The 25,997-nt window shown below is 36.6% G+C and overlaps 1 protein-coding gene across 1 annotated transcript; it reads left to right on the top strand.

Moving 5' to 3' along the window:
* The first annotated feature begins 1,624 nt into the window (after positions 1-1,624).
* Positions 1,625-17,506, top strand: LOC139886410 (uncharacterized). Its single transcript, XM_071870227.1, has 21 exons — positions 1,625-1,867; positions 2,184-2,401; positions 2,577-2,682; positions 2,790-2,891; positions 2,998-3,057; positions 3,163-3,241; positions 3,467-3,614; positions 3,714-3,837; positions 3,962-4,142; positions 4,333-4,510; positions 4,780-4,882; positions 10,148-10,243; positions 10,577-10,629; positions 10,703-10,826; positions 10,942-11,004; positions 16,254-16,327; positions 16,406-16,499; positions 16,611-16,747; positions 16,840-16,920; positions 17,029-17,134; positions 17,227-17,506. Exons 2-21 carry the CDS (start codon positions 2,199-2,201, stop codon positions 17,296-17,298), a joined length of 2,184 nt encoding a protein of 727 aa, XP_071726328.1. The 5' UTR covers positions 1,625-1,867; positions 2,184-2,198; the 3' UTR covers positions 17,299-17,506.
* The last annotated feature ends 8,491 nt before the right edge of the window (positions 17,507-25,997 follow it).

Below are 25,997 nucleotides of genomic sequence, written 5' to 3'. Positions count from 1 at the left end.
TTATTTTGATTAGGCGATGGTGATAGAATTGCAGATGATGAAGATTTGATGAATTTTGAATTTGAATTCTAGATTAGAGGAGAAAGCCTGCTACTGGCTTCTTTTTAATACCCCGTATTTTTTTTAACCCTTATTAGTTTTTTTTTTCTTTCTATTTTTTTAATCATTATTATTAATATTAATAAAACATCTTAAAAAATAATTCAAAACAAAAATGTTTATGACATCATCACATGACCTCTCCTTTTTTCTAATTTATTTTTGATTTTTTTTACAAGGAAATGGTAGTTTTATGACATATTGACAATTTATAAGCATTGTATAGATTTTTTCTCCATTTTCGGGAAAAACTAGTCCGTATCCGGCCCGCGATGCGGTGAGGGTTTTCGGTCTGCATATTCATATTTAACGTAGCTTTATGTATTTACAGAAGGGAAAATGACACATATGTTAAGCGCCGATGTAGGTCTCGTCGTCTTTAGTGTTTTTTTAAAAATTGTCCGGTTCGAACGTAGTTAGTTTCGTTTTGTTGATAAAATTATTTCGAGTCTAATTGTCCTATTGAAAAAATTTAACTCCCGGTTAGTAGGAAGATACGGGCTGTCGTTGTGTTTAGCGTTTTTTGAAAAGTGTCCGTTTCAAATCTACTTGTTTTCGTTTTGTTCATAAAATTATTTCTAGTCTGTCGCTGTTTTCGAAAAAATTTAACTCGCGACGAGCGGGAAGATACGGACTGTCGATGTGTTTAGCGCTTTCTAAAAAGTATCCGTTTCGAATGTAGTTAGTTTCGTTTTGTTCATAAAAATATTTCGAGTTTAACGGTGTGGTCGGTAAAATTTAACTCGAGGCGAGGAGAAAGATACGCACTGTCGAAGTTTGTGGGTGGACTTTTTTATTTTAATTGAGAGAATTTATGTTTTACCCCTCTGAAGTGTAGGGTAATTTTTGTAAGTATGGTATAGTTAAGGGGGTATTTTGCAGTTTTTGAGATGAGAGTTGGTCAATGTCGTTTGATTAATTTTGTAGGTGGGGTGGGTTCCCTTTTACCCCTCTGAAGTGTAGGGTAATTTTTGTAAGTATGGTATAGTTAAGGGGGTATTTTGCAGTTTTTGAGATGAGAGTTGGTCAATGTCGTTTGATTAATTTTGTAGGTGGGGTGGGTTCCCTTTTAGTATATAAGGGTTAAAAAATTTTTGTAAGTATGGTATAGTTAAGGGGGTATTTTGCAGTTTTTGAGATGAGAGTTGGTCAATGTCGTTTGATTAATTTTGTAGGTGGGGTGGGTTCCCTTTTACCCCTCTGAAGTGTAGGGTAATTTTTGTAAGTATGGTATAGTTAAGGGGGTATTTTGCAGTTTTTGAGATGAGAGTTGGTCAATGTCGTTTGATTAATTTTGTAGGTGGGGTGGGTTCCTTTTAGTATATAAGGGTTAAAATAATTCCACTTCTCCATTTTGTGTCCTCGTAGTTTCTAATTTGCTATATCGGATCCTTCCATCCACTACTAGTTAAATACAGTATCTTTGTTAAGTGCTGAAAATGACTTAAATACCCTTCGTCTTCATATAGCTAGTCAGCTACTAAAATCATAGTATTGGGTTTCTTGCTTGATGAAAACCCAGAAAACAAACTCCGCGAAACACACACACACACACACACAAAGTTACAACTCACAACTACCTTCATCTTTAATTATAATCAACTGATAAAAAACTAAGATCTGGAATAGATCTTCCAGCGATGGTGGCAGCGGTTACACTTGCTGATTCACCACATCCGGAAATGCACCGGCCGTCACCAATTCCGGCGGGTCGTTGTAGCAGAAAAAAATCGAACAATAATACAATATTTGCCCTGTGTAACCCGTTGTAAGTATTTATCTACTTTGTTTACATATGCAATAACTGTAAATGCACGGGAGAGCAATTAGTCAATATTCATGTCTCTGAAAGGGTCAATTTTATATCAGACTCATTCACGTTGTATGAACAGTAGTAAAATTACTCGTTTACCTGCTCACAAAATGCATATTTCTCCAGTTTCTATTTTAAGCTTCATTTACAATTTACTTATCATCATTACATGCAAATAAAAATTTAATGTATATATCAACTTCATGTTTTAGATAGTTTGTCCCTTGAGCTTTCTATCATATGTACGTATGATCAATCAATTTATATGCAGGTCACATGTCCCAACATGATGCAATTCTTTGAGATGCTAGGAGTTGATGTCGAAATTTGTGACATGTCATTCTCGGTTAGTTTAGACAAGGGCAATGGATTCGAATGGGGTACTCGAAATGGTTTATCTAGTGTGTTCGCTCAAAAGCTGAATGCTCTAAATCCTTTCTTCTTGAGGATGCTCCGCGAATTTACGAAATTCAAAAATGATGTCATTAGGTACTAGTACTATACATACCGTATACAAGACCAAATATTAATTTAATTACATGTATGATTGTAAGGAATAGCTTACAATGAATATTTGTGACGTTATAGCTTTTGTTCATATTTCAACAAGTGCACCTCTCTAATTGTAATATTGTAAACCATTATAATATATATAAATATATAGGTACCTTGAAGAGGCTGAGAACAACAAGGACATTGGTTTCAATGAAACACTGTGGGATATCACTCGGTCACATGGTTATTCGGAATTATTTATAAACTCTTATCTTGTAAGAAAACAAAAAATTTCTGTCAGTTCTCGCACTTTTTGCTTATACGTATGTAACCAAACGAGTTTATGCTGAAAGTATGTGATGCACATAAATCTATATTGCAGGTTCCGATATGCTCTGCACTCTTCTCATGCCCTGCAGAAGTAGTGTTAAGACTATCCGCGTTTACTTGTCTCTCATATATCCGAGATCACCATCTATTTCAAGTACTCATCTCTTTATATATGCATACATGTTTTATTCCTTTTTTTCCACTGCTGTTATATGCGAACAGTTACAATTATCATCGTCTTACTTGTGTGATTGTGTTAGCTTTTCAACGGGCTTCAATGGCTTACTGTTAGGGGTGGTTCACAAAGTTACATTGAAAAGGTGAATATTATTTAACTTTTAACTTTTTATGTTATTTAATAAACTCTCTTCTAGTTCAAAGTTAAATTATATACTCCAGTATATAATAGAATGTTTATATACCAGATCAGAAATGAACTGCAATCTAGAGGCTGCCAAGTAATAACGGGTTGTGCTGTTCAATCAGTCTCGAAACTTGATGATGGTATATAATATTTCTCATATATTTTTCATATTCATATATAAAGCAACATATGGTTTTAATTGATATGAAGACGATTAGTCAGTCCCCAGCGTTTGTATTTTTTATTATTATGATTTTTCACATTTTTTAAAATATATGGGAATGTGTCCCAGAAAATGTGCAAGAATCAATTAATTACTGTAGTTTATATCAAAACACGATCACGTGCATTGTTTTGAGTGTCAGGTTGCTTAATAGTGTGCGAAGATGGATCTCAAGAAAAGTATTCTGGGTGCATAATAGATGTGGATGCCCCTGATACTCTTAGAATGTTGGGGGAACAAGCTACATATGAAGAAAAAAGAATTCTTGGGGCTTTTAATTATGTATACAGGTATATATATATTTGTATTCTTCTACTATACTACGCATACATGTAAGGTTTTTCCTTATTTTTTATAAAACTGAATGCATAATAACTCTTTTTTGACAGTGATGTATATCTACATCGTGACGTTAGTCTAATGCCGCGAAACCAGACCACATGGAGTGCATTAAATTTTGTTGGAACTGGAGATAATAAAGTATGCTTAACATACTGGTTAAATGTGCTCCAGGTGTGTCATGAACTCTGTTCTTATATTTTATTCTGTCAACTATTCATTTATTTGAATTTGAATGCAGAATATTAAAGTTGGAGTTTTAAGTATCTGACTTATGAATACCATTATTTGAATGCAGAATATTGATGATAAGGGGCTACCTTTTCTGGTTACTTATAACCCATCCCGAAAACCAGAAAGTATCTTGCGAAAGTGGAAAACAGAACGACCAGTTCCGTCGGTTGCATCATTAAAGGCTTCTAATGAACTTCATCTCATTCAAGGGAAGAGAGTAATTTGGTTCTGTGGGCCATACCAAAGTACTTTTCTTCTTATTTACTCACTTAAGTGCTTAACTAATTTATGGTCTCCACATACCGTATACACACACACACACACACACACACACACACACACACATACCTAATATCTAGCTAGACTAACAGTGGTTGGCAATATTGCTCTCTTTTTACTTGTTAACTTTGTGACTCTTATCTATTTATTATATAGGTAATGGATTCTGCGAGGGCCGAGTGAAGGCGGGGATGGTTGCAGCAAATGGAATGTATGATAAGAGTTGTGAAATTCTCAATAATCCTAAACATATGATACTTTCCTTGATGGAAAATGGTGCACGAACCTTCCTTGTTAGATTCCTTCAAAATTATATTGCAATGGGCACTCTTATGTAAGTTGCTTTCATCCAACAAGTATTAAGAGGTCCATTTAACAATTCTAACATAATGCTACTATGTGATATGATATACGGAATAATTGTTAATTATGGCTAATCATTCATCTTTTGTTCAATGGTACCATCCTTTGGCCCATTATTCCAATTTAGCTTCCAAAATAATTGCCATCTGTTTATTTCTCATTCTTTGTATATCGTTTACTGTGTTACTACGATTAATAAACGTGTGTAAGCTGGCATAAGAGTATTTCAATTTGTTATAGTTTACTGGAACAAGGTGGCACAATGTTCACATTTGAAGGAACTAAAAAGAAGTGCCCTTTAAAAGTTTGTCTGAGAATTCATAGTCCCCAATTCTACTGGAAGGTCAATGCTGATACGGATTCGTATAAGCGGAAACCAGATACCTAGGCAGAACCCTAGCGACGATGACGCTTGGCCGACCAAGTCGTCTTCGACGGATGTTAAATTTCGGCCAACCGAAAATAACGAGAGAGAAACTATCAATAAGACCTTTTTTTTTTATTATCTTTCTTTTCTTCCCCAACCAAAGAGATTACAATGCCTTTTAAATAGGAAAACAACCAACGACATTTAAGGAAACAAATAAATCACAATCTCCACAAAAATATAAAAGATACTGAAGGAAATAAACTCTCTTTTTTTTGGTTGGAGTGAATCGCAAGTTTGGGCTAGTCCTAGCCACTTTGGACGCCTGTTAGTTGCAAGCTTGGCGGGTCTTCTTCTGGTAGGATTGGATCCGTATCATCCTCCCCCTCTAAAAAACGGCTCGTCCCCGAGCCATCTTCAAACTCATCTTCAGCAGTGTAAGGTGCTAGATCAGCGACATTAAAAGTAGCGGACACTCCATAATGTCCCGGCAAGTCAATCTGATACGCATTATCATTAATCCGCTTGAGCACACGAAATGGGCCATCCGCCCGTGGTTGTAACTTCCCAAAACGGCCCTGCGGAAAACGTTCACGTCGTAAAAAGATCCACACAAGGTCACCCTCCTGAAACACAACACGTTTGCGATGCTTGTTTGCGCGGGCTTGATATTGCAAGTTGTGTTGTGTAATCTGATCACGAACTTGCTCATGTAGTAATTTAATTTGAGCAGCTTGTTCATCGCCATCGGCACTAAATGAATCAAGACCAGGCAAGGGAGCAAGGTCTAGAGGAGTGAATGGATTGCGGCCATAGACAACTAAGAAAGGACTGCGCCCGGTAGAACTATGAGTTGAGCGATTGTATGCGAATTCTGCTTGTGGAAGAACAATGTCCCATTGCTTTATATTGCTTCCAACCAAAGAACGTAACAGATTACCCAAACTTCGGTTTGTGACTTCAGTTTGGCCATCCGTTTGAGGGTGATGAGATGTGCTAAACTGAAGTTTCGCCCCTAAACGCTTCCAAAGTGTCCTCCAGAAATGACTAACGAACTTTACATCCCGGTCCGAGGTGATTGTTTTCGGAACCCCATGTAACCGAACGATCTCTGAAAAGTATAAGCGAGCGACTTGTGAAGCATCATAAGTTTTAGAACACGGAATAAAGTGCGCCATCTTGGAAAAACGGTCGACAACAACCATGATAGAATCTTTCTTTCGTTGTGTAAGTGGTAACCCGAGAACAAAATCGATACTTACATCCTCCCAAGGAGCCGACGGCGTAGGAAGAGGAGTGTAAAGGCCCTGATTAGTGTTATGTGTCTTTGCTATATGGCACACACGACACCGATGAAGAATTTTCACCACATCGCGCACTAGTTTAGGCCAAAAAAATCTTTCCCCCACAAGTGAAAGCGTTTTCTCACGTCCAAAATGTCCTGCTAGAGCGCCTTTATGACATTCGAGAATAATGGCATCACGAAAGGACGAGAGTGGGACGCATAAACGGTGCCCTTTAAAGAGTAACCCATCCCGTCGAACATAATCACGAAAAGGAGCTGAAACACACTTTTCCCATACCTCTTTAAAATCAGGATCATCGCCATATAAGTGCTTCAGAGGATCGAAACCTGCCACTTGTGCAGTAGTAGTAACCATGAGACTAGGGCGACGACTTAAAGCATCGGCCACCGTGTTGGCTGTCCCCGCTTTATGCCGAATGACGAACGTAAAATCTTGTAAAGTTTCTACCCATTTGGCGTGACGCGGATTCAACTTGGCCTGCCCCTGAATAAATTTTAAAGCCTGATGATCTGAGTAAAGAATGAATTCATTAGGCAACAAATAATGTCTCCAATAATCCAAGCTCCGAACAATGGCATAGAATTCCTTGTCGTAAGTACTATATCGATGTCGCGTCTCATTTAACTTTTCGCTAAAAAAAGCGATAGGGCGATTCAACTGGCTCAGAACTCCGCCAATTCCAAGCCCGGAAGCGTCACATTCAACCTGAAAAACATGATTAAAGTTAGGCAAAGCAAGAACGGGCGCTTCGGTTACGGCTTTTTTTAACTTGTCGAATGCGGTCTGAGAAGCGGGGGACCAAACAAACTTGCTACTTTTCAAACAGTCTGTCATAGGAGCCACGATGGTACTAAAATCCCGTATGAATCGGCGATAAAAGGAGGCAAGTCCGTGAAAACTTCGCACCTCATGTAATGAAGTAGGGGTCGGCCATGTGGTAATTGCATCAATCTTGGAGCTGTCCATGCGAATACCCGTACCCGAGACTAAGTAACCCAAAAAAATTACTTCGTTTTGAAGAAAATGACACTTGTTTTCATTGGCATATAACTTTTGTTCTCTGAGAATGCTAAAAACCTCCTTAAGGTGGTGAAGATGATCGTCCAAACTGTTGCTAAAAACCAAAATATCATCAAAATATACCACCATAAAACGACCAATGAATGCCTTAAAAATATGATTCATTAAACGCATGAATGTACTAGGCGCGTTTGACAAACCAAAAGGCATAACCATCCACTCATATAACCCATCACGAGTCTTAAAAGCCGTTTTCCACTCGTCACCCGGTCGCAGACGAATCTGATGGTACCCACTACGTAGATCAATCTTAGAAAAAATTTGTGCCCCATGCAACTGGTCAAGAAGATCATCAAAGCGTGGAATTGGGAAACGGTACTTAATAGTGATTTTATTTACCGCTCTACTATCGATGCACATGCGGAAAGTACCGTTTGGTTTTGGGACGAGCAAAGCGGGTACGGCACAAGGGCTCATGCTTTCCCGGATAAGACCCTTTTCAAGTAGCTCGGTCACTTGTCGATGGAGTTCAGCAAATTCCTTTGGATTCATTCGATACGCGGGTTTATTAGGAATACTAGCACCGGGTACAAAATCAATGCAATGTTGAATTTCACGTACCAATGGAAGGCCTGCAGGGATGTCAGATGGAAAGATATCAGAAAATTCACGAAGCAATGGCAAAACTGCAGATGGTATGTCCCTCGCAGGTTCGTTCTCCTCGAGCACAACTAAACCAAAAACAGGTGGGGCGGATGGTAGCTTAGCGAGACCTGCAAAATCAGCCATGGTCAATGTGGCCGTAGTGGTCGGGTCATCTCGTGGATTAAGAGGGGCCAATGTAATGTTTAAACCATCTTTTTTGAAAGAATAAGTGTTGCGGAAACCGTCGTGTTTAACACGTCGATCATAAAGCCACGGCCGTCCTAATAACAAATGACAAGCATCCATCGGAATTACCTCGCACCATATTTCATCGGCGTATTTGTTACCGATGGAAAATTGGACGAGACATTTATGATTAACTTTCACCAAATTCCCTTTTCGCAACCACGTTAACTGGTATGGTTGTGGATGATCATGCATTGGCAACCCGAGTTTCTCAACCATGGTAGTAGCCACCATGTTTTCACAAGACCCACCATCAACAATTACAGTACAAACTTTCCCTTTTGCTGTGCAATTTGTGCGGAAAATGTTGTGACGTAGCCACTTTGTGTCATCCTCATTATCCGCTACGGTCGTGTTTAAGAGCCTGCGAGATACCAAAAGTTCACCCCTATCCGGGTAAAGTATTTCGGACCCTTCCTCTCCATCCGTGTCATATTGTGGTTCCGTGTCATCTACAAAAGCGACTAGTTGTTTGTTGGGGCAGTCACGCTTTAAGTGACCAAATCCTTGACATTTGAAACAGCGAAGAGACCCTGAACTCCTCGGTTGTGAAGTGGCAGGTGGTGTTGGGTCTGGGTTTACTGGTCCGGGTCGTGATGTGGGTATGGGTGTGGGTTTTGGGTTGGTAGCAGGTTGTTTAAGAAAAAATTTGCTCTTATGAACGAGTTGTTTTTCAACCCGTAAGGCCAACTTACACACGTCATGAAAGGAATAATATTGCTGTAGGGAAACTACATCTCCAATTTCCGGTTTGAGAATACCCAAAAAACGAGCTATAACCTGTTCTTCGTCTTCTTCTGCCCCGCAACGCATACGCAAACGTTCAAACTCCCCAATAAGTTCTTCGACCGTTAAAGAGCCCTGTTTCAGATTCTGGTAATCAAGATAGGAGTCTTGTTTGTAAGTAACTGGAAGGAACTTTGCTTTTAATAACTTTTTCATCTTGTCCCACGACTCAACCCTATGTTTCCCTGCCCGATAACGTGTCTTGTTTACATGTTCCCACCATAAGGAGGCTGATTTCTTAAGTTTCAGGGCAACGAACTTTACCTTCAGGCGGTCTGGAACATCTCGAATATCAAATACACGTTCAACTGTTTGCAACCAATCTAAAAATTCATCGGGTTGTAGACGACCCTCAAACTCTGGTAAGTCGGTACGGAGACCCAACGAACGTAATGGATCAGTTTGTTGTGGGATAGGTGGTGGTGGAGGGGGGTTACGGCGGTGACGGTTAGGTGGGGTGGGCGGTGGCTGGTCATAAAAAAAATTTTCAGTTTCGGTGTCATCGGATTCATCAAGAACCGATCCAGTGGATGTTTCCTCATACTGTCTTTCATACCTGTTGAAAGGATTGATCTCTAATTCCCGAATCCGTTGTTGAAGCCTTTCAATTTCAATGTCGCGTGGGTCGCGGCCCTCTTCACCGTTGCCTCTGGCGGCGGTTCGACGGTGTGGCTGGCGGCGATTTCCTCCTTGTGCAGACATCTCCAAAATCCTGAGCTCTGAATACCACTTGATACGGATTCGTATAAGCGGAAACCAGATACCTAGGCAGAACCCTAGCGACGATGACGCTTGGCCGACCAAGTCGTCTTCGACGGATGTTAAATTTTGGCCAACCGAAAATAACGAGAGAGAAACTATCAATAAGACCTTTTTTTTTTATTATCTTTCTTTTCTTCCCCAACCAAAGAGATTACAATGCCTTTTAAATAGGAAAACAACCAACGACATTTAAGGAAACAAATAAATCACAATCTCCACAAAAATATAAAAGATACTGAAGGAAATAAACTCTCTTTTTTTTGGTTGGAGTGAATCGCAAGTTTGGGCTAGTCCTAGCCACTTTGGACGCCTGTTAGTTGCAAGCTTGGCGGGTCTTCTTCTGGTAGGATTGGATCCGTATCAAATGCTCTGCATTACTATATTTCTACATTTCATTTTTACTTACAAAATCAATGATCATGCATCTGCTTTTTATATATATAGTAGTCATTTCACATTTTGTCATGACTTGCAGATTGTTACACAAGCTGATTTAGGCCTTGCTGATGCGTACATAAATGGAGACTTCTCCTTTACTGATACAACACGCGGGCTTCTGGACATGATTACGGTAATCTGCTTCGTTAATTGATCAAGCTTATATTTACCGAAGGTTAATTACATCCTTGAATGCAATTATGTCGGGTTTAAGGATCTCAGGATTTAACTCTCCGGTCTGGTTACCCCGAATAACACAGATCTATATGATGATATTGATGGGGTGGTTAATGTTGAGTCCACCATTGAAAGAGAGTCGTCGTTTAATTTGTAGGTTACCTGGATTAAAACTACCTGAAAACCTTGAGAAGAAAACCTATCATAAGATATTAATCCGACAGAGTAATTGCTAGATCGATTGTTTTGCATGATTATTAATTAACTTTCTCATTTTATCATTTTCCAGATTTTGATTCTTAATGGTGATTTGAAAGATAATGCCTCACAGACTAACAAAAGGTAACGTTATCTTTCATATACGCATCATATGTTGTTCACAAGACTAATTAAAAATTGATTGTATATACGTCAGAGGTTGGTGGACACCGATGTTCAAAACAGCTCTAATAGCATCTGCAAAGTACTCATATAACCATGTTTTGAGGCAAAACACTCTTCCTCAAGCACGTAGGAACATATCTCGCCACTATGACCTGGCATGTGTACATTTTTTTTTTCGTATTAACTTCTATACATATAAAAGTATTTCCTACCATACACTATATTCTATATGCATTTAACTAACTAAATGCATTTCATCTTGCATTTTAGAGTAACGAACTATTTTCTCTCTTTTTGGATGAGACGATGACATATTCATGTGCCATATTTAAGGTGAAAGTTTTAAATTTCACTTTCGTTTTTGTCATTCCTAGTTTGTTTCATATATAAGGACGCCTGTGTAGCCTCCATGAAGTTGTCAGGAAACTCACATGAAGCTTCAAGGAATTGTTTTTAGCTTACTCCTTAAACCATTCTATAAATAGACCCTCTTGTAACTCATTGTAAACACACCACAAATATTCAATAAATACATTCTCTAGTTGGTCCGTGGACTAAAGCAATCAAAACGATTGCATATAACCACGTTATCTCTTGTGTCGATTTACATTTCTTGCATTTATATCTTTCGTTCATTAAGTGGGTTAGTAATCTTGTAGAATTACTATCGGTGAGTGATCTTGTTGAATCACTTGCGTTGTTTTGGGTCCTAATATCCTTACAACTGGTATCAGAGCATAAGGTTTCGTTAAGGGAACGATGGCGGAAGACGGAAAGTTTAGAATCGACCGATTCGATGGGAGAGACTTTGGCTTTTGGAAGATGCAAATCGAAGACTACTTGTATCAAAAGAAGCTACATCAACCTCTGTTAGAGACCAAACCCGAAGGCATGAACGATGCCGATTGGACGCTTTTGGATCGCCAAGCTTTGGGTGCGATTCGTCTTTCACTTGCTAAGAACGTAGCATACAATGTTGTGAATGAGAAGACGACGTTTGCTTGCTTGAAAGCACTCTCTAACATGTATGAGAAACCTACCGCTTCTAATAAGGTTTTTCTAATGCGACAATTGTTCAATACGAAGATGAAGGAAGGTACGAGTGCAACGGATCATATCAACGAGTTCAACAACATCATATCGAGGTTAGCATCGGTAGATATTGTGTTTGATGATGAGTTAAAGGCACTAATCTTGCTTTCATCATTACCAGAAAGTTGGTCGGGTACGGTTACCGCGGTTAGTAGCTCTACGGGAACTACTAAGCTAGCGTTCGAAGGAATAAGGGATTTGATTCTAGGTGAAGATACTCGTAGGAGAAACTCGGGGGAATCAACATCCGGTTCTTTGTTAAGTACTGACAACCGTGGTAGGAAATTTGAACGCGGTGAGAAGAAGGGTAGAAAGAAGTCTAAGAAGAGGTATCCATCGAAAGATAGAAGTGAAGCTGTTTGTTGGGGTTGCAATCAAAAGGGACACTTTCAAAGGAATTGTAAAAATGGTCCGGCGAAAGGTGTGAACTTGACCGAGGAAGAAAGTGATGATGCACTTTTATGTAGTGTTGAAAATTCTACGGAGTCTTGGATTTTGGATTCGGGAGCTTCGTTTCATGCTACTCATGTCAAAAGCATGATGAAGAATTTTCGTTCATATCAAGGCAAGGTGAGATTGGCAGACGACAAACAACTCAATATAGAGGGCATTGGAGATGTTGTATTGAAGACTACTCTTGGCTCTAATTGGACCTTGAAAAACGTAAGGTACATTCCTAAATTAAAAAGGAAACTTATTTCGGTTGGTCAATTAGATGATGAAGGTAACGCGGTTAATTTTGAAAACCGCCAATGGAAGGTGGTTAAGGGTAGTTGTATTGTGGCCCGTGGACATAAAAAGGGGAACTCTTTATATGGTTGAAGTGTTTGATGAAGACACGGTAGTTGCTACGGTTAATGTTGAGTCTGAATCAACTCTATGGCACCGAAGACTCGGGCATATGAGTGAGAAGGGTATGAAGATGCTTGTTTCGAGTGGGAGAATTTAGGATTTGAAAAAGGTAGAACTTGGGTTTTGCGAACCATGTGTATATGGGAAGCAAAAGAAGGTGACTTTTGGGAAATCGAGAAATGCTCCTAAGTTGGAGAAATTGGAGCTTGTTCATATGGAGGTTCTCGCTATTATGTCACCTTCATGGAGGTTCTCGCTATTATGTCACCTTCATTGACGACTCCACTCGAAAGGTATGGGTTTATTTTTTTAAAGCTAAATCTGATGTATTTAATACATTTGTGAAGTGGAAAGCTATGGTAGAAAATGAGACTAACTTGAAGGTCAAGTGCTTGAAGTCGGATAATGGAGGGGAATATGGTAGTCTTGAGTTTAAAGACCATTGTGCAAAGCTCGGTATTAGAATGTTGAAAACGGTACCGGAGACACCGCAACACAATGGGGTCGCCGAACGTATGAATCGTACGTTAAATGAAAGGGCTAAGAGTATGAGACTACATGCCGGTTTGCCTAAGATGTTTTGGCGGATGCGGTAAATACGGCGGCTTATTTGATAAATAGGGGACCCTCAACACCGTTGGGTTTCCGAATTCCCGAGGAAGAATGGCAAGGTAAGAAGGTGAGTTATAATCACCTTAGGATCTTTGGGTGTAATGCTTATGTGAAGACCAAAGATGCGGATAGAGACAAGCTTGAGGCCAAGTCAAAGAAGTGTATTTTCATAGGCTGCGGGTCGGATGAAATGGGTTATCGTTGTTGGGATAACGAAGCTAGAAAAGTGATTCGTTCTCGTGATGTTACCTTTGATGAAGATTCGGTTTATGGCAAACCGGAAACGGGGAGTTCTAAACCGGGTCATGTTACTTTTGACGATGTTTCTATTGATGATCTTGCAGGTTCTAGTGGGAGTACGTGTAACAATGAATTGTCAATTAACGGTGAGGCGTCGGAAAATGCTAATGATGGAGATGGTTCGGAAAGCGGTGATGATTCCGAACATAGTGCGAGTTCTAGTGATGAGGAACACAAATGAAACCGGTCCAACCATTTCGGTTGCTCCTACACTAAGACGCTCGACTAGAGTGCCCAAACCTAATCCTAGGGATTCTCCATCAGCAAACTACTTGCTCTATACCGAGAACTACTTGCTCTATACCGAGAATGGTGTACCCGAAAGTTACTTTGAGGCAAGGAAGACAAAAGAATCCATACAATGGGAGCTTGCCATGAAAGAAGAGATGGGGTCACTTGAGAAGAATAAAACTTGGTCACTAGTGAAATTACCTCATGATAAAAGGGCGTTGCAAAGTAAATGGGTGTATCGAATCAAGAATGAGTTGGATGGCAAGAAAAGGTACAAGGCTCGTTTGGTGGTTAAAGGCTTTCAACAAAAGAAAGGAGTTGACTACCAAGAGATATTTTCACCGGTGGTGAAGATGACTACTATTCGTTTGGTACTTTCTATGGTTGCATCCGAGGACTTACATCTAGAGCAACTAGATGTGAAGACCGCATTCTTACATGGTAACCTTGATGAAGAGATCTATATGAGGCAACCTGAGGGCTTTGAGGTAAAGGGTAAAGAGAAGTGGGTTTGTAAGCTAAAGAAAAGTTTGTATGGATTGAAGCAAGCACCTCGGCAATGGTACTTGAAGTTTGATGATTTTATGAAGAAGATTGGTTTCTTAAGATGTGAAGCGGATCACTGTTGCTACTTGAAGAAACTCAAGTCTTCTTATATAATCTTATTGTTGTATGTTGATGACATGTTACTTGCAGGTTCTAACATGTCCGAAATTAACAAATTGAAGGGATTACTTTCCCGTGAATTCGAGATGAAAGATCTTGGTGGTGCTAGGCAAATACTTGGCATGAGTATTGTGCGTGATCGTGTGAAAGGTACTCTATACTTGTCTCAATCCAAATATATTGAGAAAGTAGTAGAGAGGTTTAATATGGAGAATTCAAAGGCTCGTTCTATGCCTTTGGGTAGCACGATTAAGTTATCGAAAAGTCAATCACCAAAGACGGTAAAAGACAAAACGGATATGGAAAAGGTTCCATATGCATCGGCCGTGGGTAGTATTATGTATGCCATGGCTTGTACAAGATCCGATATTGCTCAAGCAGTGGGAGTTGTAAGTCGTTATATGTCTAATCCGGGGAAAGAGCATTGGGAAGCGGTCAAATGGTTGCTTCGTTATTTGAAAGGTACTTCTAATATGGGATTGTGCTTCTCTAAAAGCAATGTCATACTTAGGGGTTATGCGGATGCTGATTTGGGTGGATGTGACGATTCGGGGAAAAGCACTACGGGTTATGTTTTCACAATAGGAAAGAAGGCGGTTAGTTGGATGTCTCGACTACAAAAGAGTGTTGCTTTGTCAACTACCGAGGCCGAATATATGGCTATTGCAGAAGCTTCTAAAGAACTTGTTTGGTTGAAAAACTTCTTAGGTGAGTTGGGTAAAAGACAAGACTATTGCGTCTTGAATTGTGATAATCAAAGTGCGGTTCATCTTGGGAAGAATCCGGTGTTTCATAGTCGTACGAAACACATCAAGATAAGGTATCATTTTATTAAACAACATATAAATGATGGTACTTTATTATTAGAGAAAATCCTTGTACGAAGAATCCTGCTGATATGTTTACTAAGGTTGTTACGACAGAGAAATTGAGGTTTTGCATTACCTCAATTGGTCTTCAAATGAATTGATAAGAGAAGACCCCAACTAGAGAATTAGAGAGTTAATGTTTCAATTCTAACAAGTAGTGTTGAAGACCTTGTATCGAAAGTCTGCTCATCCGAAATATGTGTTGAGTGTGCGTGTCCCAAATGGAGTTTGGCGGTATAATGGTGGTTTAACGTTCTTGGTTAGATCGTTGATATTTTGGGTTGACGAAGGTTGGGTTTGTTCAAAGTCTCCAAGTGGGAGATTGTTGGAGATATGGAGAACTTTAAACAATTAGAGGGAAGATTCCAGGAAACTCACACGAAGCTTCCACGAAGTTGTTAGGAAACTCACAAGTAGCTTCCACGAAGTTGTTAGGAAACTTACATGTAGCTTCCACGAAGTTGTGAGGAAATTCACATGTAGCTTCCACGAAGCTGTCAGGAAACTCACATGTAGCCTCCATGAAGCTGTCAGGAAACTCACATGAAGCTTCAAGGAATTGTTTTTAGCTTACTCCTTGAACCATTCTATAAATAGACCCTCTTGTAACTCATTGTAAACACACCACAAATATTCAGTAAATACATTCTCTAGTTGGTCCGTGGACTAAAGCAATCACAACGATTGCATATAACCACGTTATCTCTTGTGTCGATTTACATTTCTTGCATTTATATCTTTCGTTCATTAAGTGGGTTAGTAATCTTGTAGAATTACTATCGGTGAGATCTTGTTGAATCACTTGCGTTGTTTTGGGTCCTAATATCCTTACACTAGTTTCGTCCCTGATCATAATATATTATGCTTTTATAGCAAATGTTATTTTGGAATCACCTTGAAAAAGCCATAAGCTTATTTCTCACCCTTCTTCAAAATTGTTTATCGTACTTGATTTTTCAGGAACAAATAACGTTTCTACTATGTGACTATAGGAAATTGCCGAAAACTAATAAATATGACAGAATTATATCTTGGTGAGTTGCATCGTTTACTTTTTCTATGACTGCTTCAGATCATTACAGTTTTATTACACATGCAATGCTTGTTTTCAGCGAAGCGATAAAACATGTTGGTCACGTATACTATGAAGAATTTTTTGGCTGCTGTGAATCGTTATTGGCACAAGATGGGATTCTTGTCTTGCAGGTATTTTACATATTAAAGTCCACCCTTAAAGTTACTACTTAAAGTCATCAATTGAGGATATTAAGCGTAATACTAATTTAAAATTGCAATCTTTTTTCAAAATATGTTTAGTTCACATCTGTCCAAGATGCAAAGTATGATGAGTTTCGGCGTAGCCCTGGGTTTATTAAAGAGTACATATTTCCAGGAATGTGCCTACCTTCACTTAACAGATTGACAACCGCCATGGCTGCATCATCACGTCTCTGGTAACTTCCAAAATTATTTCACTATCGATCACTGTATCACACGAACTTTTTTACATTTCATCTATAATCACGTCAAATTCTGATAATTGTAGTGTGGATCATGTGGAAACGATAGGATCACATTATTACCAAACACTCGGGGTTTGGAGGGAAAATTTTATGAAAAACCAAAGGTAAGAACATATCATATCTCTTGTGCTATTAATGTGCGTGTATATATCATGCATCTCATGTGACGAATGCTTATTTATCTATTTATTTATATATTTATGTCATCCTAGCAAAATCCTTGCCTTGGGCTTTAACCAACAATTCATCCGTACTTGGGAGTACTATTTTGATTATGCTGCTGCAGGGTTTAAGACCGAGTCAATTGGGAACTACCAGGTACTTAATATATATGAATTTTGGGCCTTCATAAAAGCATATATAGGAGGGTAAATAAATCACTGATGCATTGCTTTTTTGACTATTTGAAGATTGTGTTCTCAAGGCCTGGGATTAATGTTGCGCTGGGAGATCGTTCCAAGAGTATCGTATCAGCTAATTAATTAAACATTAAATATGTACTTAATGACCAACTGGGATTTTATGATTTTCCTTCGTTTTCAAAATGTTAACCGATGTAAACTAAATACGACATAATTCTGTAATGTGTCATTGGGTCTGCTAGTCATGTTGACTAGCGAGAAACAGAAGGCCATATCAGTTTAAGGCAAGTTTTATGTACTTTTTTATGAACACTTAATTTTCAGTACTAACCAGCATATGCTATTTTCCATCAACATTTCTTCAGCCATTCGGTATCACATCATCATTAAAATTAAAATATTAGTAATGTTAGATTTAATAAGTTATAAAGTACTCTGTATTACTTGCAGATTAATGTTGGTAAGTAATCGAAGCAATGGTATTATTTTTTTAAACTTAGTTTAATCAGTTATATAATGCATTAACATAATGATAAACTTATGTAGCAATAATCTTAATTGCATTGAAATGATTACGTCATGATTTTCTACACATGCGCACACATTTACACTATTTGTTGTATAGTTGTCAGGGCCGTCTCAACAATTCGAAGGTCCAAGGCGAAAATAAAAATGGGCCCTTGTACACGGAAATCTCATAAACGTGAGTAAAGATGTGTGGGCTTCAGAACTGGGCTTTAAAAGAGAGAAAAAAAGAGGCCCTAAAATTATATAGACTAATACTCATAAGTTAACTTACTATTTTTTTTTAATTAAATTTATTGAACACATTATTTTATTTATATATATATATATATATATATATATATATAGGGACAGGATCAATGGGGAAGTGAAGTAACTAATCGGGGAGAAGAGGGGGGAAGCAAAATTTTTTTTTTTTTTTTTTTTTTTTTTTTTGGAATTTTTTTTTCCGGCATCAAGATCACACGAAAATATGAACATTTAGAAGAGACACTTCGTGATGAATGTTATTATTTAGGCGAGAAAACGATCGACAAAAATAACATTCAAGATAATATTGTTCGTAAAGAATATGAACGTTTTTTTTCTTCATATTTTGTGAAGTAAAATTTAGCCAGATTTAGAGTTTAGGGTTTAGGGTTTAGGGTTTAGGGTTTAGGGTTTGGTGTTTTGGGTTTATTCCATAAACCCAAAACACCAAACCCTAAACCCTAAGCCCTAAACCCTAAACTCTAAACCGTTCGTGTTAAAAACTCAATCTAAATCCTAAATCTAAACCCTAAATTTCTAAACCCTAATATCTAAACCCTATAAACCCTAATATCTAAACCCTAATATCTAAACCCCAATAGCTAAAACCTCAACATACGCTCGAAAAACACGATAATTGTTATATATTACTTCTTCGAGCGTTTTCCCGCCAAAATAATAACATTTATCACAAAGTATCTCTACTAAATGTTCATATTTTCATCACATCTATAATGTTCGTGAACAAAGTTTTTTCAAAAAACGAAAAAAAAAAAAAAAAGTTTTTGCTTCCCCCCGATTGGTTATTTCCCTCTTGATCCTACCCCTATATATATATATATATATATATATATATATATATATATATATATATATATATATATATATATATATATATATATATTAAAAAATTTGGGCCCTTCAAAAATTTTGGGTCCTAGACGATCGCCTATCTTGCAGGGGCGGAGCCAGAATTTCAAGTCGGCGGTGGCACAAAATAAATTTAAGTTTATCAAGTTACATAATAAATTTAAGTTTATCAAGTTACAAAATAAATTCAATAACTATGATTCAATACAAACATTTGTGCATCGCATTAGTATATAATCAATATTTATTAATTTGTATGTAGAAACACATAAAACGAACAACCAAGATTCTAGTAACAAATAAATGACGAATAATAAATTTAAATTTATTTATGTATAATTACTTGAAACAAAGTGTAAGTATTACTTCAAGTGAAAAGAAAAAACAGCGATCACTATAAAATTAATATTCAAATGTGTTGATTATGTTTTGGTCAATACTCCGTATAGGATACTACGTAATTATTTTTAACCGGAAAGAAAATTAAAAGCAGCAGCTATGCAGTTTGTTATTTAGAGCCATGCAATTCGTTATTAATCCATTACGGAGTATTAAAGAATTGAACCAATATATATTATAATATGTTGAGTGTGATATTATTTGGATTCACTCCGTGACACTATTTCTATTGGATGGTGTAACGACCCGGATTTTTCCAATCGTTTTATACTTATGAGATTAATATTTACATAAATTAAACCTTACGAACATGATAAGCAATCCAAATTGTTGAGACTTGTGTTTTTGAAAAGAGTTTTACACAACGTTTGACAGTCCAATTTGACCGATGATATCACGAACTATATAACATACGATAATTATACGTTTGTGTATATATATGTATTTAAATATATTTAACATGATCTAAGGATGGTTTAACATCTCATTGTGTACTAATGACAATGAGTTATAAGTGTATTTTGAAACTGCTAACTTAGGTTTTTAAAACGATAACTATACGTAACATTTTTTGATATATATACTTATAACCTATAATGCTTATACATGTATCGTATATATAATGTATTCAATCACTTTTTAAGGACTTAAATACATAAAACAATATAAGTATGTTCACAAAAGATAGCTATATTTGAATTCTCATTCCGTTTCCACAAGATTTCTATACGTATATCTAGGGTATATGTACCCGTATCATACCCAGCTTCTATATGTATTTACTATTGGTATATACACATCAAATCAACATCCTAATCAACATTATTACTGCCCTAGATATGAGGTAACTAGTATTTGTCAAGTAGCATGAATTATTAGTAAGAAAACAAAATTAGGAATCTTTTTCTTTCTTTATAAACTAAAAACGTTTTTATGAATGAACACCATTTCTTCACTCCATTTTCTCATACCTACACCCTCATTTCTCTCTCAAAATACTCCTAACTTCATACTTGATCATCTCCAAGCATTTTCCCCATCATTTAGCTTCAATTACAAGCCTTAAACACCATAAGAAAACTCTTTCAAGAACATATCAAAATAACCACCCATTTGAAGAAGTATACTTCCAACCTTTTGATCTAACTCCACCACTCTTTGATTCCAAGATTTTTTCTTATCTCTTACAGTAACTTTGTCCAAGTAACTTGAGGTAGTAACCTTGTTCATAATCTTGTTCGATTCATAATTATATAGCTATCTTATTTTATGTTGTAAAATTTTAACAACAAGAACATAGTTTGAATGATTTCAAACTTGTTTGCAAACTAAATAGATCCTTCTAACTTAACTTTTAAAACACTTCAAGACCTGTAATATATCATAATGATATGCTAACTTAACAAGATATAACTTGGTTTTACAAAGAACACCTTAAAAACTGAATCTACGTCGTCGGAGTGCAACCGGGGGCTGTTTTGGGTTGGATAATTAAAAATCATCTTGAACTTTGAATTGGAAGTTCATGTTCTGGAAAAATGATATTTCTTATAAATATGTTAACACATAAAAATTTCATGGTTTAACTCAAAGTGTAAGTATTTTTAGAAAAATGATCATTAAATGTTGTTTTTATGATGGAAAATGATCACTTTCATAAGTTTTACCAAAGTTTGACCTATAACTTGTGATTTCAAATACAAACTAAGGTATTTTCAGTTCATATTCTTAAAATTTGACTCGATCCAAGGAAGTGGCAAGTTGAACCAACAAAAACGGAGTTGTAATGAAGAAACTACGACTAAAACAAGATTGGGTATCCGAAACTAGTTTAGCTACGAAAATATTTGGAGATAAAGTAAATTAATCATATCTTTTCTAATTAATATGATATTTTATATATAATTACTTATGATTTGATTTTATATATTTCAGGACCACCCGTAAACAACACGAGAAGATTAATCATAAGACCTCATGATTGTACGCAACACGTCATTTGACAACACGGTATTTTATGTACGCAACACGTCATTTGACAACATGGTACCATGGGTCGAGATTAATTCTGATCAATACGAATACGATGGGGTCTTTATTTATTTTATTGAGCAACTAATTGTGGACCACTAACATCGGACTGCTAACTACGGACTAAGAAAATATTAAAAGTATATATATATATATATATATATATATATATATATATATATATATATATATATATATATATATGTGTAACGATTACTTGAAAAGAAAATATGTTGATATATTATATATATATGGTTAGGTTCGTGACATCTATCGGAGACCAAGTCGATTTAAATACCTTCAAGGCAAAAGTGAGTATATAGTCCCACTTTTAAACTCTAAATATTTCGGGATGAGAATACATGCATTTTATGATTTACGTTATGGACACAAGTGATAAAAAAATATATTCTACGTTGAGTTGTACCACTGGCATACTTCCCTGTAGCTTGGTAACTACTATTTACATGTGATATTGTAAACGCGAATCCTGTTGATAGATCTATCGGGCCTGACAACCCCAACCGGACTGGACGACCAGTATTCAACGGTTGCACAGTACTTCGTTTCGGTGACTACACTTGGTACAGTGTAGTGAGATTTCATAATAAAGGGAATATGCGACGTTGATTAAATGTTAAGTATGGTTATCAAGTGCTCAACCACTTAGAATATTTTTATTAAAACGTTTATGTATATGAAATCTTGTGGTCTATATTTATAATGCTGCTAGCATTAAACCTATATCTCACCAACTTTATGTTGACGTTTAAAGCATGTTTATTCTCAGGTTCCTAGAAGTCTTCTGCTGTTTGAATATATGTTAGAGAAACCATGTGCATGGAGTCATACATGTTTTATTCGAGGAAGAATTGCATTCACAAAATCATCACCGTGTATTTATTTTGACTGCATTGTCAACGGAAATATTCTTGTAAACTGTTATTTACGGTGATTGTCTATATGTAGAAATCATCAGATGTCGAAAACATTGAATTTTAAATATTCATTTATGGTATATCTTTTCAAAAGAATGCAATGTTTATAAAACGTATCATATAGAGGCCAAATGCCTCGTGATGTAATCATATGTTATTGTATTCGTCCCTATGGATTGGGTCGGGTCGTTTCATGTGGTATCAGAGCGGTGGTCTTAGCGAACCAGGTCTGCATTAGTGTGTCTAACTGATAAGTCGTTAGGTTGCATTAGTGAGTCTGGACTTCGACCGTGTCTGCATGTCAAAATTTTGCTTATCATTTTGTGTCAAAAATCATCTACTTATCATCTGTAGGAAATTACCTGCTTATCATCTTAAGTCTAAACGCGTCTTACTGCATTCATTGCATGAATGGTGTATAGACAAAATTCATATCTTAGCGTATTTGCTAATTAATATCTACGCGTATCTGTTACTGTAAACTTTGTCTGACATATTCCGTAAATCCCTCCGTAATCTATGAGATCTTTTGTTCTATATATGTGGATATTCTATATGATTAGAATACCACCCGATAGCCGAAAAATCATTTCATATCGAAAAATCCTTTATTCAATCATACGAAATGGAACTCGTCACTAGTTGAAGTCCCTCGGATTCCGATATGGAATACCACTCAAGCTCCGAAATCAGTGTGACCGGAATGGATCAACCAATCAGTCATCATCTATTTTGGATGGATTGGGGATGGGTTCGTAGCCTCCTCAATCATTGGAGACAAGAAGAAGGTGATCCCTTGCATCCACCAAATTGCCCTCTTGACGATGAACCTAAAGCACTTACCGGAGAACCTGTTCGAGAAACTATTTTCTCTCTCATTTCCAGAGTATCTCGTCACGATTATATACTACATCAAATTCTAGATTTTATTTATCCGCTCGTCCGAACCGACAATCACCCCGGTGTAATAGAAGAAGTCAACGAGCTTCGCACTCGGGTAGTGGCTTTAGAGAATACGGTACGAAGGTTACAAACACCATCAGCAGCATAACCAGTACCGTCAATAACATCAACATCGCAAGCCTCAATACCCTAAGCACCAGCAGCATCACCAGCATCAACGTTATCACCATCATCAACATCAACAGGATCATTACCACCACCAACAATCACATCCGCATCACACGCCTCAATATCACCATCCGTACCTCGGATATCAACGTCACACACACCATAGATACCAAGAAGTACCGACAACAACAAACGATGAAGTATTGATTCATAACTTCATCAGAGAAACATTCTATGGTAATTATGTAATCTCTAAAGACATAGATATTACCTATTTCTGCCTTAACCATAAATCAGATGAGTGGACAGAAATGATAAAAGGAAGAGTAGAAACCCCGACAAGAATGATGCGTAAGGTACAAGCTAGACTTGTTTTACCAACAGCATCAGCAGTACCCTTAGCCTCACCAACACAGTCAGTGCTGTCAACATCGTTAGAATCGTCATCAACTTTAACACCACAAGCTCCACCAGTTCAAGAATCACCGTGGACATCATCAATAACGCGTATATTGCATCAACGAGTTATGAAGTATTAACTCATTCTTCTGAAGAATTTATATAAATATTTTATATATATGAATTCGGAAACCAAAATAAATCTTTTCGTACTAAGCTATTAAGTATGAATTGAAAAAGTGTAGATACTACTCGTTTAAATTCATACTACAAATATGCAATAATGTACGTCCTTCGTCAGCAACTTAATCATCGTTAACTACAATCCCTGTTTCAATTCAATGAATTTCGTTTTATAATAAACCAAGTGTATTATTCAATAATATGTTTGATTTTACACTTTCATCTTCAATGTACTCGAAGCTTACTGGGAAACAACATTCATATCTTGCGAAGTTAGCAAGAGTTCAATGAGTATCAGCATGATTCACTAAGGAAATATATATAAGAATAAATAATGAAGTATTGATCCATAACTTCATTAATATTCTGTGAAGAATATGTGGTTCCTAATCGTTTTAGAGATTATTTATTCTAGCTCATACCGAAAATCAAATGAGTCTAATATTATATTGGCTTATTAAATTCATGATTATATCTGAAGAAGATATATATGTACATATATTTTCATAAAGATTGTAATAAAATTATCTGGTACAAAACATTACTTGTGAAATTTTTTTAACGGGTAGGTAATACCCGAGAGATATATAAATTCACAATTAATATGATTATATTCTTCAACTCTGATTCAACAATCATCAACTATACTCACTGAAATGTCCCGTTCTTATTGATTAAAAACGTTCCATATTAATTGATTTCGTTGCGAGGTTTTGACCTCTATATGAGACGTTTTTCAAAGACTGCATTCATTTTTAAAACAAACCATAACCTTTATTTCATAAATAAAGGTTTAAAAAGCTTTACGTAGATTATCAAATAATGATAATCTAAAATATCCTGTTTACACACGACCATTACATAATGGTTTACAATACAAATATGTTACATCGAAATCAGTTTCTTGAATGCAGTTTTTACACAATATCATACAAACATGGACTCCAAATCTTGTCCTTATTTTAGTATGCAACAGCGGAAGCTCTTAATATTCACCTGAGAATAAACATGCTTTAAACGTCAACAAAAATGTTGGTGAGTTATAGGTTTAACCTATATATATCAAATCGTAACAATAGACCACAAGATTTCATATTTCAATACACATCCCATACATAGAGATAAAAATCATTCATATGGTGAACACCTGGTAACCGACATTAACAAGATGCATATATAAGAATATCCCCATCATTCCGGGACACCCTTCGGATATGATATAAATTTCGAAGTACTAAAGCATCCGGTACTTTGGATGGGGTTTGTTAGGCCCAATAGATCTATCTTTAGGATTCGCGTCAATTAGGGTGTCTGTTCCCTAATTCTTAGATTACCAGACTTAATAAAAAGGGGCATATTCGATTTCGATAATTCAACCATAGAATGTAGTTTCACGTACTTGTGTCTATTTTGTAAATCATTTATAAAACCTGCATGTATTCTCATCCCAAAAATATTAGATTTTAAAAGTGGGACTATAACTCACTTTCACAGATTTTTACTTCGTCGGGAAGTAAGACTTGGCCACTGGTTGATTCACGAACCTATAACAATATATACATATATATCAAAGTATGTTCAAAATATATTTACAACACTTTTAATATATTTTGATGTTTTAAGTTTATTAAGTCAGCTGTCCTCGTTAGTAACCTACAACTAGTTGTCCACAGTTAGATGTACAGAAATAAATCGATAAATATTATCTTGAATCAATCCACGACCCAGTGTATACGTATCTCAGTATTGATCACAACTCAAACTATATATATTTTGGAATCAACCTCAACCCTGTATAGCTAACTCCAACATTCACATATAGAGTGTCTATGGTTGTTCCGAAATATATATAGATGTGTCGACATGATAGGTCGAAACATTGTATACGTGTCTATGGTATCTCAAGATTACATAATATACAATACAAGTTGATTAAGTTATGGTTGGAATAGATTTGTTACCAATTTTCACGTAGCTAAAATGAGAAAAATTATCCAATCTTGTTTTACCCATAACTTCTTCATTTTAAATCCGTTTTGAGTGAATCAAATTGCTATGGTTTCATATTGAACTCTATTTTATGAATCTAAACAGAAAAGTATAGGTTTATAGTCGGAAAAATAAGTTACAAGTCGTTTTTGTAAAGGTAGTCAT

Source organism: Rutidosis leptorrhynchoides, chromosome 1 (assembly GCF_046630445.1).
Source record: "Rutidosis leptorrhynchoides isolate AG116_Rl617_1_P2 chromosome 1, CSIRO_AGI_Rlap_v1, whole genome shotgun sequence".
Taxonomy (NCBI): domain Eukaryota; kingdom Viridiplantae; phylum Streptophyta; class Magnoliopsida; order Asterales; family Asteraceae; genus Rutidosis; species Rutidosis leptorrhynchoides.
The sequence above is the reverse complement of the archived record's forward strand: the minus strand, read 5'-3'. Positions and strand labels throughout refer to the sequence as shown.

Excerpts from the sequence above, each read along its gene's own strand:
- LOC139886410 (XM_071870227.1), top strand. The coding sequence starts at position 2,199 with ATGATGCAATTCTTTGAGATGCTAGGAGTTGATGTCGAAATTTGTGAC. Across the intron at positions 3,615-3,713 it reads GCTTTTAATTATGTATACAG|TGATGTATATCTACATCGTG; the intron begins GTATATATATAT and ends CTTTTTTGACAG. Across the intron at positions 10,630-10,702 it reads GCCTCACAGACTAACAAAAG|AGGTTGGTGGACACCGATGT; the intron begins GTAACGTTATCT and ends TATATACGTCAG.